This window comes from Geospiza fortis, unplaced genomic scaffold (assembly GCF_000277835.1).
Source record: "Geospiza fortis unplaced genomic scaffold, GeoFor_1.0 scaffold131, whole genome shotgun sequence".
Taxonomy (NCBI): domain Eukaryota; kingdom Metazoa; phylum Chordata; class Aves; order Passeriformes; family Thraupidae; genus Geospiza; species Geospiza fortis.
The window spans coordinates 349,748-366,926 of record NW_005054391.1 but is presented as its reverse complement, the minus strand read 5'-3'; the positions used below and the strand labels follow the sequence as shown (position 1 = coordinate 366,926).

Sequence of the window (17,179 nt, the reverse complement as noted above, 5' to 3'; positions counted from 1 at the left end):
ACGTATTTTCATTCTAAGAAACGTATCAAATATAGAGATCCATGAACTGCAACAGTTATCTAGCAAAGAGGTAGAAATTAGTGTTCAAAGAAAGTCATCTGAGGACAAGTTATTCCTTATTTGACAACTATTTTGAGCAAGCACATATTGCACCTAGAATAGATTTTAAGGACAAATTTTCTGGCAGTTTTCCAGTTGTCTTTCTCCCATTTAACAGATGTGCTCTTTGTTACTCAGTCCTTGGGAGTCAGGCTCCCTTCCACTACTGCACATGCTGAAGATCTTTTTGGATAAAAAACTGTTCTGTTTTCTTCCACCAGCTTTTGTACCAGCAACTCCTACCCCAGCTGCTGTTTGGAGGAACTGAAACGTTTTGGGGAAGAGTACCTGATTGAGGTACTTGATCCACTGAAGTTTTTTAGTGCCTGTTTTAAGGATGAGTGAACCTGGAGGATTCAAATTCCTTGCTGCCACATTTGCTCTTCATTCATGCCATGCTTAGTTACAAGGGAAAAAATAATTTAAATAATAAATTTAAATAATGCCTTAAAATAATATAAGTAGAACACACATCACAGTTTCTAATGACAAGGTAGTACTGACCTTTCTTGAATTAAAGTGCAACTTGTTCAAATATCTGGATGTGTTTATCCCACCCCATCCTCTCCCATAAATGGTTATATTTTTCCCCTGAAAACATGACAGACATCTTACATGAATAAATCAATTTTATTTAAATAAAATTACATGTGTATTTTGTCTAGTAAAAACTAACATATAGTTTTTCAAAGGCACCAATATTTAAAAATAATTTAAATTTTCTTGAGAGCATCTTCCTTTTTCTGAGTGGTGTTTGTAAACTTGTTGGACTTCCCTCCCCTCATTCAACTCAGGCAATACCTGCTGCTTGTGAAATGATGAAGGCTGTACCTTTTTCATTGAGATAGATGCCCCACTGTTCCTGGGCATCACTTTAGAGCACAGGAGAATGGATCACGTGTTCCATGTAGCAAAACCTCACTCTGAAATAGGGTGTTCCTCTCCTTTGTGGCACCATACACTTGTCAGGCACAAACCCCCACTATGACACTCACTTTCCACACACTGTAAGTATTAAAAATTAAATTCCACAAACTACTGTATCTTTGAGAATTCAGGATCTGTTTTTCCTTACATTTCTCCAAGCTTGATAATGCAATGCCACATTTCCTAATGTGAAGAGAGAGCCTTTTGCACAAAGCCTACCCTACAGTTCTGTGTCAGACCGCATCAGCCTCCAGTTTGGGCTTCTTTAGAGGTGTCTTTGCTAAGAGTGGTTGCACCAAAACCAGCAGACATGTGTTGGGGTTATTCATCCAGTTCTGTGATCATTTACAGGAGATTCACAGCAGGGACACAGAGGGAGGTGCAGGCTAAATCCTGCTCAGTTTTTCCCCAAAAAGACCCAGCTCTACAGCCACTGGACAAGGACAGAGCCAGAGTCCCCATCTCCTCCCCAGGGGAGGAGCAGTATCAGGCAGCCGCTCTCTGTCCAATGAGTTCAAGTACTGTCACTTTTTGCTTCTGTAAAAGCAGGGAATTCTTTTCAAAAGGTGATTTTCCAAAGCACCTTCCATGTGCACAGCTTGCCCACGAGGTTCACTTCATCAATTGGTTTTATTATTGTGACAGACTTTTTTAATAATCTCCAAGTTCTCTTTGATGCACAAACATCATCTTCTCTGCCCAGCACTACAGAAGCTTTGTAGCTCAACCATTCTAACAGGAAAAAGGATCTGCCCTTAAAAAAAAATCCCCACAATTTAGAGACAACTGTGATGTGGTGCAATGAAGGTAAGATCCTAACAGGAATACATTTGGCAAATGTATCCCTGCTGCAATTAGCAGGCAAGCTCCTCAGTGAGCCCTGGATCCTCCTCCTACAGAAAATCTGATTTTAATGGAACCACAGTGATCAAACTCCAGGCTTAGATTTGCAGAGTGGAGTGAATAGAATAATTTCAGAGTTTGTAATAAGACCACTGTAAAGCTGAGACGCAGAGCTACAAATATACCATACCAATACCTATCTTACAAAAATGTCCTGGGCTTACTAAGGTTTGTGACAGGCTTAACTAAAGTTTGCCAAAATCTCCAAGAGTCTTCAGAGAAAGGCATTGGAAAAGGATCAAGAATTGCTAAGGAAAGCGGTGATCTTTGGCCAGCAATGTGCAATTTCCTCCTTGACATTTGTAAATGTAGAAATGTATGCGAGCCAACTACTCTTGCTTTCCAAAGATTCATCTGGATAATCTGACACCTGGTTACAGGTGTTACTTCACAATACTTGGCAAACACCTAAAATGATTTTTAAAATTAACAACTGAAGTCTTCTAAGAAGACATACAAAAGCTCAGACAGCTTATTGTGCTTTTCATCCTGCTTAGGTTATCTCTTCGGTTTAGAGATACAGCACCTTAATATTTACATAGTATTAAATGTATTTATCAAGAAAAGCAGTGAAGAAATTTGCAGTTTGCATTGTTCCTGCCTGTGAGAAGAAAAGTAGTTTCTGATGATCTCCTTCAGAATAAACAACACCACTGATTTTAGAAAGGCACTGGCAAAACTGACAGAGTAAAATACAGCATTAACAGCATGTGCAGCTTAGAAAGGGGCTCCCTGAAAAAGGGGAGATAAAAGGTAGATCTTAAAATTGAAGTAAATATTTATGTTGTATTGAAGGTAAAGTAGTTCTAGAAAAAGCCTGTAAGGACTTTTTGGGTCTTGGGATCACTTTGAGGTACAGACTATTTTATTAGCTAGCTTTTTTAAGCAATCATTTTGCTGCCATTGAACATGTGGCCATGAACACTTTGCTTTTCACTAGGTCAGTTTGCACGGAGAAAATAAATGCAATTAAAAGTGGTGTTATTTTTTATTTCTCTCACTGATGTTGGTAGCTGGGTATGGAGCTACTAAAAGGCAGCATCTGTCCTCCCACAGCTCACTGTGCAGCACTGTGCAGGCTGCCTGGTGGCTGAAGGGTGATACAGGGAAAGGGATGCAAAACCATCTCATCCTGCCCACAGAGCAGAGTTACCCACTCCTGACTCTGGTGGTGGGTCACATGTCTGCTCTGAATCCTGCAGAAAACCACCAAATTCCACCTGAGGAAAGGAAGTAGCTTTGGGAAAGAAACTGGTTTTGCAGTTAGGTGCTGCCTGACTGGACACTCCTCAGCCTTCCTGGAAAAGAAATTGTTCCAGGGAAGGCAGGGTCACTTCCACTGCCTTGAAAAGTCCAAGGACAGCAAAGAGACAGGACTGGCTAGGCACCAGCACAAACAACCACACTGGGTTTTGATCACCATGCACATCTTTGGTCCTCCTGCCAGGTTTGGTGGTGTCTCTGCACACTCTTCAGTGAACCACTCAATGGGTTCACAGTGAGAAGTTCTTCCTGTTTAACATAAAGCCACAAGCAGAGGCACAAAATTGTTACACAGAACAGCTGCAAGACTGTGGTTTCTTTATCTTGTTCTACTGTTATCCAGGTCTGCGCAGTTATTTATGCACAGGTACTTGCAGGGCAACCAACACACATATTTAGACACCCTGATTATGGAAACTTCATGTCCAGCAGTGGCTGAAAAACATTTTTCTTAGTTTTTAATAAGGCAAACATACAGACTTCATTGTGCCACCTCATCCACATCAAGTCTGTCTAATACTAGTCTGATTTTCTGTGAAGCACGTGATAAGCAATGTACTAGTGCAACCACCATGAATCAATATCAAGCTTACCCTTCACAAAAATAAAAACCAAACCAAACAACTGTGTAGATGTAGACGTCATAGGGGATTGATATTTGCAAAGCAAGTCATAGTAAAGAATGAATAAGATGGCAAAAAAATGTAGAGATGAGGTATCAATTAGCCTAATGGTTGGAGTGGGCAAACTAGTCAAGACATACTCATGCTAAATTTCTTCTTCTGACTCATGATCTTGTTCAGATGTTTTCAGTAAACCCATTTCCATGGACTGAGACTGCTTAACCTTCGAACGGACCGCCCTGGAAACAACAACAGAAAAGATGTCAATGGTAACTCAAAGGCTCATCTGACCATTTTTTACAGGGTAAAATCCTGCTTAACTCTGGTATCTCATCAGCTCTCAGGGCTCTAGCTGGTCAGTGACCCCAAGATGCATTGCAAAGTCTCTTTTCCCAGCCCGGCACTCAAAGAAGGAGTCAGACCTCTTAATTTCTTATTCTCAAGGTTGTTTATTGTATCTTATCTATAAAATTCTTTCTCCTGTCCTGCTGAGGTCTGCTCAGCAAGACAGTCAGAGGCATTCTTCTTGCCCTCAGGGTGGTGTTATCGTTTTATACTAAAAACTATGTGTACAATGTGTACAATTACTTTCCAATACCTATCACCTACGTTAGACAGTGAGTTTCTACTCTAAACCAATCCAAAAGTGCCAACATCACAGCAGAAGATGGAGGCCAAGAAGAAGGAGAAAAGCTGGACACGCCAAGATTCCTCCATCTTGGCCCTTGAACCCCCATTCTAAAAACCCCAAAAAATCTATTTTTCACTTTGTAATAAATTCACTATCATTTCTACTTGAACTTTCGTGGCTTGTAATTCTTCATATAAGGTTGGTAATTGTTTTTTCCAAGGGCTAAATCAAAGGCACAGGGATCTTGGGCTCTGTGCCAGGGTCTCTGAGAACCCTGGCAGGGTCTTGAGTCCTCCAGGGCAGCCAGAGGAATTTCCTGGGTTCCGACAATCAGTGACTCCTTCTGTGATTCTGTGGTTAGGAAGTGCTGCCTTTACTGATCTGTACTCAGCTTGTAAGCTCTTGTTCCTAGGGACATATCCCAGAGCACTTCAAACAAACCTCAGCGAGCCCCCAGAAGGTTCAGTGTCATGCAGGAGCTGTGCACACTTGGGAAGGGGCCATAAAGCTGTGAGAAAGAGTCTGGCCAAACTTCCCTCAGAGGGGAACTCTGCCAGTGTGCCATGATCAGCCTTCTCTGGGGCCTCATCTGAGGCTGCAGCAGCAGCCACTGGTCCCAGCATCAGAAAGGACCTGAGATTGCTGACACTTTCTCAAGAGCTGCCCCTCTGTACAGCAAAGCAGTTACCCAGCCTCGAGTGCTGGTGCCTTTCAGACTGAGACACAAAAGGAACTGGTACCTCAGTGCAAATCAAGACTGGAAGAACTATGTATTTAACATGATTAAATAGGGCTATTGGGATGGTAGGGATAAAGCAAGGGTGAGAAGCATGTTTAGGACACTGCAGGAAAAGGCTTGGTATGGTCCTGTGGACAGAAGGTAATCACATTCTATGATCTGATGGCAGAGGCATTTTTACAGCCAAATTAACACTGCAGTTGGAATTTTGTCAGAATCAGCGCTGGGCAGTGAGGAAAAGGGCTAACTTGAGATGTTAGGGAGTGAAAATGACGAGTGAAAAAGAAATCAGATTTTATCACAGGAAATTTCTAGCAAGGAATGCTGTGTAATAATCTTCACAATAAAGTCATGAAGCCTGCTCTGTAAGCCACTTAAAATTAGCAGAGATGAGCAGTTGCAGTCTGCAGGTAAAAAAATTTCCTAGCTCTGACTTTATATGCACTTACAAATGTGGAAGACTATTGGTGCTCATTCTGTGTGAGATGTATATGTGCTATGCTATCAGAGCTGTATTTATGGATGCATTTTCCCCCTTTTTACTGAAGCAATGTCATGTGCTTTTCATTGATTACTAATAACTATTTTTATTTTACCTTGCAAGACAATTACTTACTTCATAGAAACCCTTTCATTTGCCAGTGAAACTTTTCTAAAATAAACCTCCTACTAGACTAAATAGACAAGTCACCAAAGTTTGTGTTTCAAGTAACTTACCAGCTGACAATTGTGTAATTCACTGCAAGTATAAGAAAAGCAAAAGCATAATGCCAGCAATAGCACATGGTCAGGAACATCATGTTAGTGTGATCTGTCTGATTCCACTCTGGGCTTCCATTTGGAGGATAAAGTACAAAGCCAATCTGTAATAAAATAAAAGAGATTGAGTACATGTCATATGATGAGCAACCTGTGCCATATCGTGTTTTATGCTACCCATCACAAGGCAGACTTTAGTTTTCTTATGGTGTTGTTTATTTCTGTGTTTATTATTAAAAACAAATTTGTAGTGAATCTTGTAGATGTGATGGAACACTTTAAACAGCCCTGTGCAGAAATGCCTTTGAAGATAAAGTGACAGTCCCAGAGACCCACTGCTCTTGCCCAGAAAATTAAGGAGCCTGCCCAACAGCCCAGCCCTGCAACCATCACAATTATGCACTGTAAGGAGAGGGGCTGGTGCTCAGCCCTCTGTGCTCTGAACTGAATTCACCTCATGGATCAGAAAAGCTGCCTGGCCATTTGCACTGCCTCCCTTCTTCCCAGCAGTGGCTGGGAATGCATTACATGGCTGGGAAGATGAATAATCAATGAACAAATAAAGGGGAGCCACAATTCTATTTCTTCTGGGCCATCCAAGGGAAAGGTCAGAAATGGAAAAAAATGGAGCTTCCATGCAAGACTGTAAGTTCATGTGAAATACATAGCTGATTTGTTTATTCAGAACTGGGAAAGATCAGATTCATATTTGCGCATAAAATGGGAAAATGGTTAATCCTGTGGCTGTGCAGGGTTTGCATGACAAACACCAACCCTCTGTACTGCTTAATACGATTCAAAGTCCTCACTCAGCAGTTTAGCTGGGAATTTAGAAACTGGGAAGAGGAGAGGAAGAAGGAGGGGAGTGAATTTTGCATTTCCATGCAGAGAATTCAATGAATGAGGGTGTTGATGATGCAGAAAGATAGTCCCTTTACCTTTTACCAATTTCCTGTGCTGCAGCCAGTGTGTGGTTTTCAGCCAGTGTGTGGTTTTCAGTCACACACAGTTGAAGTCTGATGCGGGTGTGAAAAAAGCCACACTTAAATTTCTTCTATTTTTAGTACTTCAATTTTTACTTTGAAACAAAACCCACATTGTCTCTAGAGCTAAAGAAATAATCTGTTCTAAAATTAGATTAGGCAGAAAACAATGAATAAATGGTTGCATCTATTCCTCCTATGTAAAGCTTCTTAAATTACGGGCTGGAAGTTTGCAAACAAGAAAATGAAACAGCAAGTACTGCAGCATCACATTCTTGAGTTCACTTATAGAAAAATACAGCCAGTTCTGAGGTCTGTCTCCATGCCAGAGAAAGCATTTAAATATTTAATTTGGTGCTGAGTGTCCAGTTCTCCTAAGAAACAGCAAACATTTTTATTCATCTTGTCTGGCCAGCATAGAAAAAAGGGAAGCCAGTCTAGACATGCTGGAAGGAAAAATCATTGGAGTGACCTCAATTCCCCACTATAAGATGAAACACACATCAGCAGCAGTGCTCCTATTTCTGTTACAAACTCCTAGCAGCTCCTTAAATCTGTTTCTTGTTCTGACAGCAGAGAAAGGGTCACTGTCAAATATCTGTTATTGGATAGACTCACAAGTAAGTGAGGGCATGGAAGCTACATTTTGAAGAGTCCTTTCAGGAGCCACATCCCTGAAATATCAAAGTTTTGTCTGTTCTTTTTTCTGCACTAGAAAAGCAGGAGGCTTTACATCACCCAGTCTCCTAATGATAATCTGTAACTTAAGTACCTTTTGGCAATGTCAATGAGGCCTTTGCCTCACCTGTCCTGGGTGTCTACTCACTGCTCCAGCAGCTGACAGTAGAGACTCTCTTTGTAAAGAACAACATATATTTCCATGCTCTAAAATTCCTGCCACTTGGCTGGCAAATTTGGAACAGGATGTTACAGGGATCAAAGCGCTCTGTAATATGGAGAACTCAAGGAAAATACTTTAGCTTCTTTATTGATTCCAATAAAAGGCACTTGAAGTAAAACAGCTGCTGCTTCTTCTTCTTCTTCTGTAAAATGGCTATGAGAAGTACTTTTATCTCTTAAAAGGAATATTTTTTTCTTTAAAGGAATTTATTTTCTGTAAGTCTTTTGAGGTCTGTGTTTATATCCATAACCTGTGAAACATCTGCAAAGGGTTAAATGACTAATTTTGGTGAAGAAGAAATTACAAAGGCAGAAAAGTCACCTACCTGCCAGAACCAGCTGCCCTGTAATATGCAGAGGCTTGTACGGAGCATCTCTAGCACAATACTGCCACGGAAAAAAACTTCCAAAAATATGCAGGCAGCAGCTCCAAAGATAGCAAATAGCAGTAACTGATGAACATGGACATCCAGCATGGCTCTCCCATGAAGATGGTAGCAGAAGAGAAAACCTGGAATAAATTGTGACCAGTTTAAAATAATTACTTCCCTTGCCATTTCCCTGCATCTGCTTTTAGAAAACAGTGAAACATTTCAGGCATTTCTCTTTATGCCAGTATCACCTTCACTCACGCTGGCTTTAGCTAACCAGTTGTGCACCATGTCAGTACCTACATCAAACACATGCCTGAGCTACTGAGCACTCATCCAAAACAAGCTTTTTCTGCTATTTCCATAACATTTCTGTTGCTGTCTAAGCAGGTAGGAAAGCTAAGATACACCTCTACAATGCAGGATCATGACCTGGGCAGTGTAAGGACGGCCAAGACTGATGTTTTTGTGATCTCCTTGAAGTATTTCAGGGAGTGAAACAGGTAGCTCCCAGAGGGTCATTCTGCAAGGCTGATTTGAGATTCCCAGACTGTCCTGGATTGCCAAGCAAATTGTATTCTGTTTGCCATCTGTGTGGCAGTTGTCTTCTGTTAAGTGGGCAGTTTTCCTTATCTCTTCCACAACCAATTCTCCCTCTAGGGGAACACCTGCTGATAACAGACTATTGAATGTCACTGCATGACTGATAGGAACTATGGCATCCCATTGGGAGATGCTCCACCCAGAGGGAGGAGCCAAGGATTCCTACCCAGATATAATCTGGAGACTCTGGAACACCAGCATGGCTTCTCCACTGGATTCCCAGAGGAACAGCTGCCTCTTCCACTGGATCTTCAGAGGAAGACTACACCCTTCTACAGCATCCCCACTCTAGCAGAACCACACCTGACACTGCAGGAGCACTGCAGCCACCAATTAGACTGCTACCAACACCCTGACCAACAGGGTGTCAGGTTGTGTTCTGACTCTTTCAGTGTTGTTTTAGTTTACTGCATTGTTTATTTTATCTTTTTATTTTCTTCCCTAATAAAGGACTGTTATTCTTACTCCCATATTTTTGCCTGAGAGCCCCTTAATTTAAAATTTATGGCAATTTGGAGGGAGGGGGTTTACATTTTCCATTTCAGGGGAGGCTCCTGCCTTCCTTAGCAGACACCTGTCTTTCCAAACCAAGACACAGAGATCAATACCCATCCAGAGGATTCATGCATATCCCTGCAGGGAGAGGTAAACTGACCTTCAATGAAGACTGCTAAGGAAAGCATCATCCTGTCCATGGCTGCTGGCAGTGCATTGGTGCCATGAGCCACGATGTCCACCAGCCCTGAAATGCCATAGAAGAGGTACATGGTGGCATGCTGCCAGTTCATCAAGTGGTCCCAGTGCTTCTTCTCGTAGTTGTACAGCTTCAGATGAGGTCCATCAGGAACAAACTGCTCAGCCACCATCCCTGTGCATGAAACAAGAAGAAAAAACATTTGTTCTGGTGCTTAAGGTATAAACTGATGGCAAGTCTTTACACAAACAATAGAGGCAGCAATACATCCCCATGCAGCATAATGCCAGTAAGTTTGGCGTTTTAGAATCACATAATCTGGAGAATGGAGAGCCAGGAGAAATCAGGCTTCAGCTCCACTCCTGGTGGAACTATTTGCATCTTGCAGTTTCCAGCAATGAAAATGAAAACAGCTTATTCTGTGCTGCTTTTTCTTCTTTTAAACAATTGCTATTGTAGTAGTCCTCTGACCAAATTTTTCAGCTGCCTTTTTCAATGGTTCAAACATGAGCATAACACACACTGAAGTCTCCAAAAGAAAGATTTACCATTTCAGTGACCTGCCACATGCAGGATGACAGAGTTCAGACTCATAATTCAAAGGGGATTTTTCCTCTAAAGCCATAAAAGGAAACCCCTCCACCATGCAGAGTTATTAGAAGTCCCATGGGAATGTACAAGGAGTTAGAATTTGAATCACTGCTCCACTCTCTCCCTTACCTTGGCCCCTCAGTGTTTTGCTAACTAGCCGAGGTACTCCAGCAAGGGAAAACTGCTTTTAAATGCTTTATATGATCAATGAAGTTTGGGGAGGGTTTAAAAGCCGTTCTGCTTTTAAAACATTAAAGCTGATTACACTGTTTATAAAGCACAGACCAGCATCCTGCTGTAAAGTAGATATGTAGTAGATATTTGCTGTAGAGCAAATGCAGTGTTGTTCCACCTTTATTTCCAGTTTTCCTAACATGGAAACAGCAGGTTTTACTCCTGATGCCTTTATGTCTGCCTTAGCCAAGCGGTTTTTCCATACTTTTGATTTGAATTGGAATTTCCATAAGTTAAAATAAGAACTTCAAGTGAAAATAAAAACAGTACATTAATGTTTTAGCTGCCAAACTACCTCTTGACACAGACTGGGAGATTTGTAGGAAAGGTGTCCACAATCACAACTCAAAATGAATGCTATTATTTAGATTTTTATCATTTTTTTAATGATAAAGCTGTAGACACAACACCCTTTCAGTGCTTATATATCTTAACAGAGAGGAAGGAAAAGCAAGAACAAGATTTTGTCGCAGCCTGCAGCTTGATTAGAAATGAGGCAATTCTGGGCATCTAAGGAAGAGTAGACAAATAGAATCTAGAAGTGCAAAAATGCTTAAAATTTAGCTATTCTTCAGCTTGAGCTGCAGGTGCTGAGCTCCTCAGATCCCCTGTTGTTTAGTTTATTCACTCTCTAAAGCCAAATCACTACCACACAGCCTGCCAGGATATAAACAAGAACTAAACCCTTTCAGCCAGCTACACAACTCCCAAAACCATCCCAGTTCATTTGTACCAGGTCTGGACACAAGAGAAGGACAAACAGCTCCCCCACACCCCATCACAACAGTCCTGCAGCAATAAGAGCTGGAGTTCAGTCTTTTTGTGTGAATATTTTCACTTTTGACTGAAATTAATCAAAACACCATCTGCATCATTTACATATTTTATCAATAAATCAGTGGAGGCTTCCAGCATCTGAGATGGTTGAATTCAAAATAGAAAAGCAACACCTTCACAGTCTGGTGCTCCCAGTGTGCACACAGGAGCCCCTTGCCTAAACATCTTGTCTCCCTCCCTGAACAGTGAACAGTACATGAACACTGAGATGTGGTCAGGAGAAATCAAGTGGTCAAGAGTTGTCAGGAGACCTCACAGAAGCTCCAGAAGATCATTATGGATGGAAACCCTGTTATGGCCACAGCTGTGTAATTAACAGCCCTTCTCAGTGGTTAAAGGGCAAAAGAGCAGAACAAAAGGAGATTCATTTTATCAGAGAACAAAATTTAAAGCAAAAAGTGTTAGAAGGTACAGACTGCCCTAAGTCCACCTCACTTACCAATGAGGGCAAAGACAGCTTTGATGATGCCCTCCACAAACTCCAGGCGCTGGAATCCTGCCCTGGAACCAAGGTAGCAAACGTTCTTGTTTTTTCTACAGGCGTACTTCAGGGGGTACTTCACTGACCACCACAAGCCAAAAAGAAGGAAAAAGCTTCCAGGGAGGGCATGCCCTTTGAAATTGCCCATGGTTTTCTGCTAGACAATACCTGAGGGAGAAACAAACAGAGACTGGTTATGGGAATAGTGGGAGAATTCTGTGGGTTATAATTTTAAAGTATCTCCTTGCATAGATCAAACGGGTGTCACTGAACTGAGTACTCACAGTTTATTTAAAAATAAATTTGGGTACTTCTCTTCCCAGCCACTCTCCCCAGTTTCACAGCTTTGCAGAAGCAGCAGAGGAGCTGGCCTGAAAGGCAGAGCTGGCAGTCAGCAGGGTAGGAGAAGGAAAAGCCATGGCACACTGTGTCTTGCTGTAGAAGTTGTGCTGGTGAAAGAGAGAACCTATATACTCACTATATACCCATCAAATGGGTAAATATTCACTAGTAAATTGTATTTTTTTAATTTCAATCCAGATGTCTTGTTATGATTTACAAACATGAAGTAATTATCATTATTTTATGGGTGAATTATGCACCCACCACTAGATATATATTAACAAGTACATCAAATGCACACAAAAGTGCACTTGATGTACTTGATAATATGTATCTAGTGGTGGGTGCATAAAATGTGTGACAAGGTTATTACTTGGTCAGGATTGTGTAGTCATTTAAAAGCAGTGCCATTCATAATCCTCGTAATTCTGGTAATCATCCCAAAATTTGGGACAATTGCCTTTGAGCCAGTGGCTTCTTCATTAAAATGACAGTTCTAACATTAAATTGCAATTTTTCTTTAAGATATTGTAAATTGAGTTATTGTGCCTCATGCCCCAAAGGCATACTGAGTCTCTGCACAGGCAGCACTCAAGAATAACCACTTCAGAAGGATTGGCAGTCTGTACTTTCTGTTATTATTGTTACTGACCTGAAAGTTCAAGTGCCACACTCACTGGAGCTGTCTGGCTATGAATGGAACGTGGAAGCTCTAGTATATTTTTCTTTTTCATGAGTATTTCCTATGGTCAGCTCCGCATAAGAAGTTTTAAACTGCAGCTTCTGGGCCATGGAGCACTTGCAGAGTTCATGTAAGGCTGTCTAGTCTGTGTGAGCCCTCTCCTATTTCTGGAGGCTAAACTCCACTATCCCAATTGCATGAGGAGAAGTGGCCTCTATAGCCACAAAGGAGAAGAAAAGAAAATATGACTGTTCATGCATAGCACGAGTCTGGCCTGATTTAGACAGGATGCAATCCTGCAGCCCCTGCCTGTCCCCTCCTCTTCCAGAGCTGAGCTCCCCCCACTGTAAGGGCTGCTGAGTGGGAGAGGTGAGCTTTAAAAGCTTTCCCTGGATAATGAATAATGAATAAAGTCTTACCTGATTTCTAGGGAAGCACTGGGGAAGCACAAGAGCAGAGAAATGTGATGCTGGCTGCCCAAGCAAGCCCATTCCTGGGTGTGTCCCTGCAGGTGTTGTTGCAGGGTCTGGTGTCTGCATGTGGAAGTTGGGAAGGAGAGCATGTGGAGATGGGAAGCGTCACCTGCCAGGCATGGGGCAGCCAAAGGGGGCACAAGGGACATGTTTATGGACAAAACATAATCCCACTTGGGGTTTCTGCTGTTGTGGGGAAGGCCTCCTGCAGCTGAGGGCACAGGAGCTGGGAGAGCCTTTCTCTGCCTTCTCTGCCTCCCCCACCACCCTTAAAGCTCTGCTGGGTTGGTGCCTATGTGTTATATTTGCAGGTGGGGAAAGCACTGCTCACTCTGCAGCAGCCCACAGCACAGTGGGGCTCTCACTGGTGAGGTTTGGGGAGCTCAGCCCCATAGGTGGGACCCAGCCCTTGCTGTCTCAGCCAAGAGGTTCTTTCTTCATTTTGGGACACCTTTAGTTCAAAGACTCTGACCTGCCTGCACATCCCTGCCAGTGCTCACTGCACCACTGTTTGCCTCAATAAAGGGCAGCACTAACATCTTTAGACAGTCCTCTAAACTTTCCTTTAACCTTTAAAATACTTCTGCTTTTCAAACCTTAATTTCTGAGGTTTATTAAACATGCTGGTTTGGAAGGTGTTGCTGTCTTTTCAGTCACATTGGTCTTTTCCTTTCTTTAAGTGAAAGGAAGAGGGGAGGAGAGGGGAGTGGCTTTTCCTCACCACATCTTACCTCACTGAGCACAGTTCATTGACAAGACTTTATTCATTGTCATTATTATTCAGCACAGGTACAAAGCAGTTCAAAAGGAACAATTTACCCTGTACTGCACATCAAAGCAAAGCAATGGATTAGAAAGATAAATGAAACCTCTGAATAACCCTCCCTTAGGAGAGTACAGCTACAGTAGGAGTGAAATGAAGAATTGTGTTGATGTCATTTGTAGTAAAACTTCAAAAGTAATTCTCAAGCTGTAAATTCACACCTGGGTTACCTAGATTTTTAAACACTGGAGGATTTCTCTGCACTAAATCTGGGCAAAATATCAAGAAACTTTGTTTTGAACTAATTTTTGCCTTTCAAAACAAGCAAAAAGAAGAAAAGACTGATGCAGCAGCTGATGTTCCACATCCAGTATAAATAAAATGGAACCAGAAAAATTACTTTTTTGCTAAAAGAAGTACAATCACGTATTATTAGCTTTAGAGAGTGTAAACTTCAGATTGAGTTCATCCAAAGGTGTTGGGGATTATTTGTAGGATTTCTCTAGAAAGATACACATCAGTTCTGCTGGCCAGCTGTTGTGGCAAACCTTTTGAATGCTGCATCTCAACACAGCTGGTTTCAGAAAGGAGTTAGACAACTTATCCTTTAAAGTTTTAGTGAACTTAAAAACATCATGACAGAGCTTGCCTTAAACTGATTAAACTTCCCAATTCGTGAGTTTTCTCTTTTCAGACCTGAGAGCTCCTTCTGGTGAGTCTAGAAGTCACCTGTCAACACCCACTGTTTTGATGTGACTGAGAAGTTTTGTCTGCAGATAAACTGGGGGATATTGCATAATTTGGGGGCTTAGTATGAAACTGAGCATATGGTGAGGCTAAGCACAGACTCCTCAGTAGGAAAGCCACTGTGGGGCCTGGAGATGCATCTGGGAGGTGGAAGGCAGAGGTGTAATGGGAGGTGAAAGGAGAGGAGAACAATATGTCAGGCTGCTGCCTTTCCATGAGGCACTTTGGCATTTCCCTGTGCAGCCTGGGACAAAACATCTGCCAGCTCTTCTGCACAGCTTGAGAGCCAGACAGTTTTGGTACAGGAGGTGCTATTTATTGGGTAAAGACGGCATCAGCATGTTATGACAATATTTGATAAATTTGAGGGCTTATTTTTACAGAGCCTTATCAGTCTGTATCAACAATATCAGACTGATGTTGCAGGATGTGCAAACCCAAGCCCCTCTCTTTTACCCTCAGTGATTTCAGGGCCAAGGCTGTTGTCAGAGCCACAGGACGTTCTCAGCAGCAAACGTTCCTTGCTGCCCACAACCCTCCCTAGAGTTCATCATCTTAGACTGGATATCAGGAATAATTTCTTCACTGAAAGAACTGTCAAGCCACTGCCCAGGAAAGTGGTGGGATCATCATTCCTGGAGGTATTTAAAAGAAATGGAGATGTGGCTCCTGGGACGTTGTTTAGTGGAGAACTTGGCAGTGCTGTGTTAATGGTTGGACTCAATAATCTGAAAGGTCTTCTCCTACCTAAACAATTCTGTGATTCTGTGGTCTGCCAGAGCTGTAAGCAGAGTTTACCCACAGACAGGGGCCATGAGGCCTGGCCCCAAAGTCACCCAGTCCCACCAGGTGCCACACACATTCCTTTAGCTGGTGACCTGCTTCCCAACTTCAACTCTGTCCAAATCCTTCTCCCAACCCTGCCAGGCAAAGAGAGTGGTTCTGATGCCTACAAAAGGCACACAGACATCAAAAGGCACAAAGCTGGCCTCACAGAATCACAAAGAATCACAGAATCACTAGGTTGGAAGAGACCTTCATGATCATCAAGTCCAATCCAGCCATCTCACACCATCAGAAGCATGAAAGGCAGGCAAGAAATAGACTCAGATAGTTGATCTAAACATCCTCCGATGGTTTGGGGAGAGATGTTTTGAAACATTTACCAATTTGATTTCTGATCTCCACTTTTGTGGGGTCCAAGGCAAGACTTGCAAGTGCTGTGGAGAAACACTACATGCCACCTGGTTACTCAGAAGGCTTCTCAATTGCCTCTGGAAGAGCCAGGTTAGTTTCCCTTTGATCCCTTTTCCCTTTAAAGGACAGACAGAAGTTTAGGCAGCACAACCTCCATGTGCCAGAGACATGAGCAGTAGCTGAGCCAGAGCCTGCCCTGCAGCAGGCAGCTTCCCTTCCCTGCACATTCCCCTGCCACAGCACTATGCCCTGCAATTTCCTGTGTTTGTCAGGCCCTGGGGGATTCTACAGAGGACTGCAGACCAGAAATGTGCATTTCTTTTCCAGAAATGACACAAGTTATAAAGCCACAAACTCACTCTCGGCAATGCTTCCATTTCTGCTACACAACCATATGATAACAAAGGTTAAGCTCAAAGATTAAACATCACCAATTTTTTCTTCCATATGCTAGATTAGAAATGATGTGGAGTTTATAATATTTGATGGGAAATGTTTATTTATCCATAAAAGCTGTGGGAATAGATTGTGATATTGGTGAGAATGATGTATCCAGATAAGAGGAGGAAATAACAATTGTAGGCATTTTCTAATCAGGGCACAAGCTGTGATCATACAGCTTTTACAAAGAATGGAAACCAGCAAAGCTGAAATGCACAGACAAGTTTAATTCAGTACCAAAGTTTCCTACTTGCAGCTAAAGATCTATTCTCGAGGCAAGGGCCTTTTGTCCTGCAGCCATTGTGCTGTAAACACCACAGCCAGCCAGACTGAACTGTCTGCTCCAAGAACATTGTTCACTAAACACGCTCCTGGTTTCATGTCATGACTGAAAGCATTTCAGCAATTACAGCTCCACGTTTCCAGATGAGATCACTGCTCTGGTGTTAAGGAAATACTCAGCTGGCACCTACAGCTGCTTTAGAATTAGCCTGGAACTGAGTACTGTGTGTATGAATGAAAGCAGGTCAAAGACTCTTTGAAATGCTGGAAAGTGACAGGACAGCCTTGCTGGGTTTGGCTTAGGGGTGTGGCAGATAAAGATTTTCAGGTAAAGAAAAAAAAAGAAATGTCATAAACATGCATCTCCAAAGTCTGTAGGAGAAGAATTCAAGCTTTGAGAGAATCTTCAAGCCCAGAAGACAGGGATGAAAACCAAAAATCCCAGAGGTAATGACCAGAAATCTATCTGCTGGCCCTAGAAAGAAGGCACTCTGGGACACAATCTCCCACAGTGATGAATTTGGGCCCACAACTTGTACCTCTCTATTCTTTTTCAGTGCCTCACATCTGTCAGAGACTCTTCCTTCCCAGATACTTGTCAGCCCTCTGAGTGC

The 17,179-nt window shown here is 42.3% G+C and overlaps 1 protein-coding gene across 2 annotated transcripts in view; it reads right to left on the bottom strand.

Annotated features, from left to right (window-relative positions):
- Positions 1–710: 710 nt before the first annotated feature.
- TMEM45A (transmembrane protein 45A) overlaps positions 711–17,179 on the bottom strand; it is a 23,469-nt gene continuing 7,000 nt past the window's right edge. Inside the window, exons 1-6 of one of the 2 annotated variants that reach the window (XM_031060809.1) lie at positions 11,923–12,038; positions 11,597–11,806; positions 9,457–9,669; positions 8,154–8,338; positions 5,903–6,048; positions 711–4,054 (exon numbers count right to left, since the gene is read on the bottom strand). In XM_031060809.1, coding sequence (XP_030916669.1) covers positions 3,961–4,054; positions 5,903–6,048; positions 8,154–8,338; positions 9,457–9,669; positions 11,597–11,786 — 828 coding nt within the window. In that variant the 5' untranslated portion in view covers positions 11,787–11,806; positions 11,923–12,038 and the 3' untranslated portion in view covers positions 711–3,960. Of the gene's footprint in view, positions 4,055–5,902; positions 6,049–8,153; positions 8,339–9,456; positions 9,670–11,596; positions 11,807–11,922; positions 12,039–17,179 lie in introns of those variants that run through there. The other variant, XM_005425599.2, reaches the window with a different exon arrangement.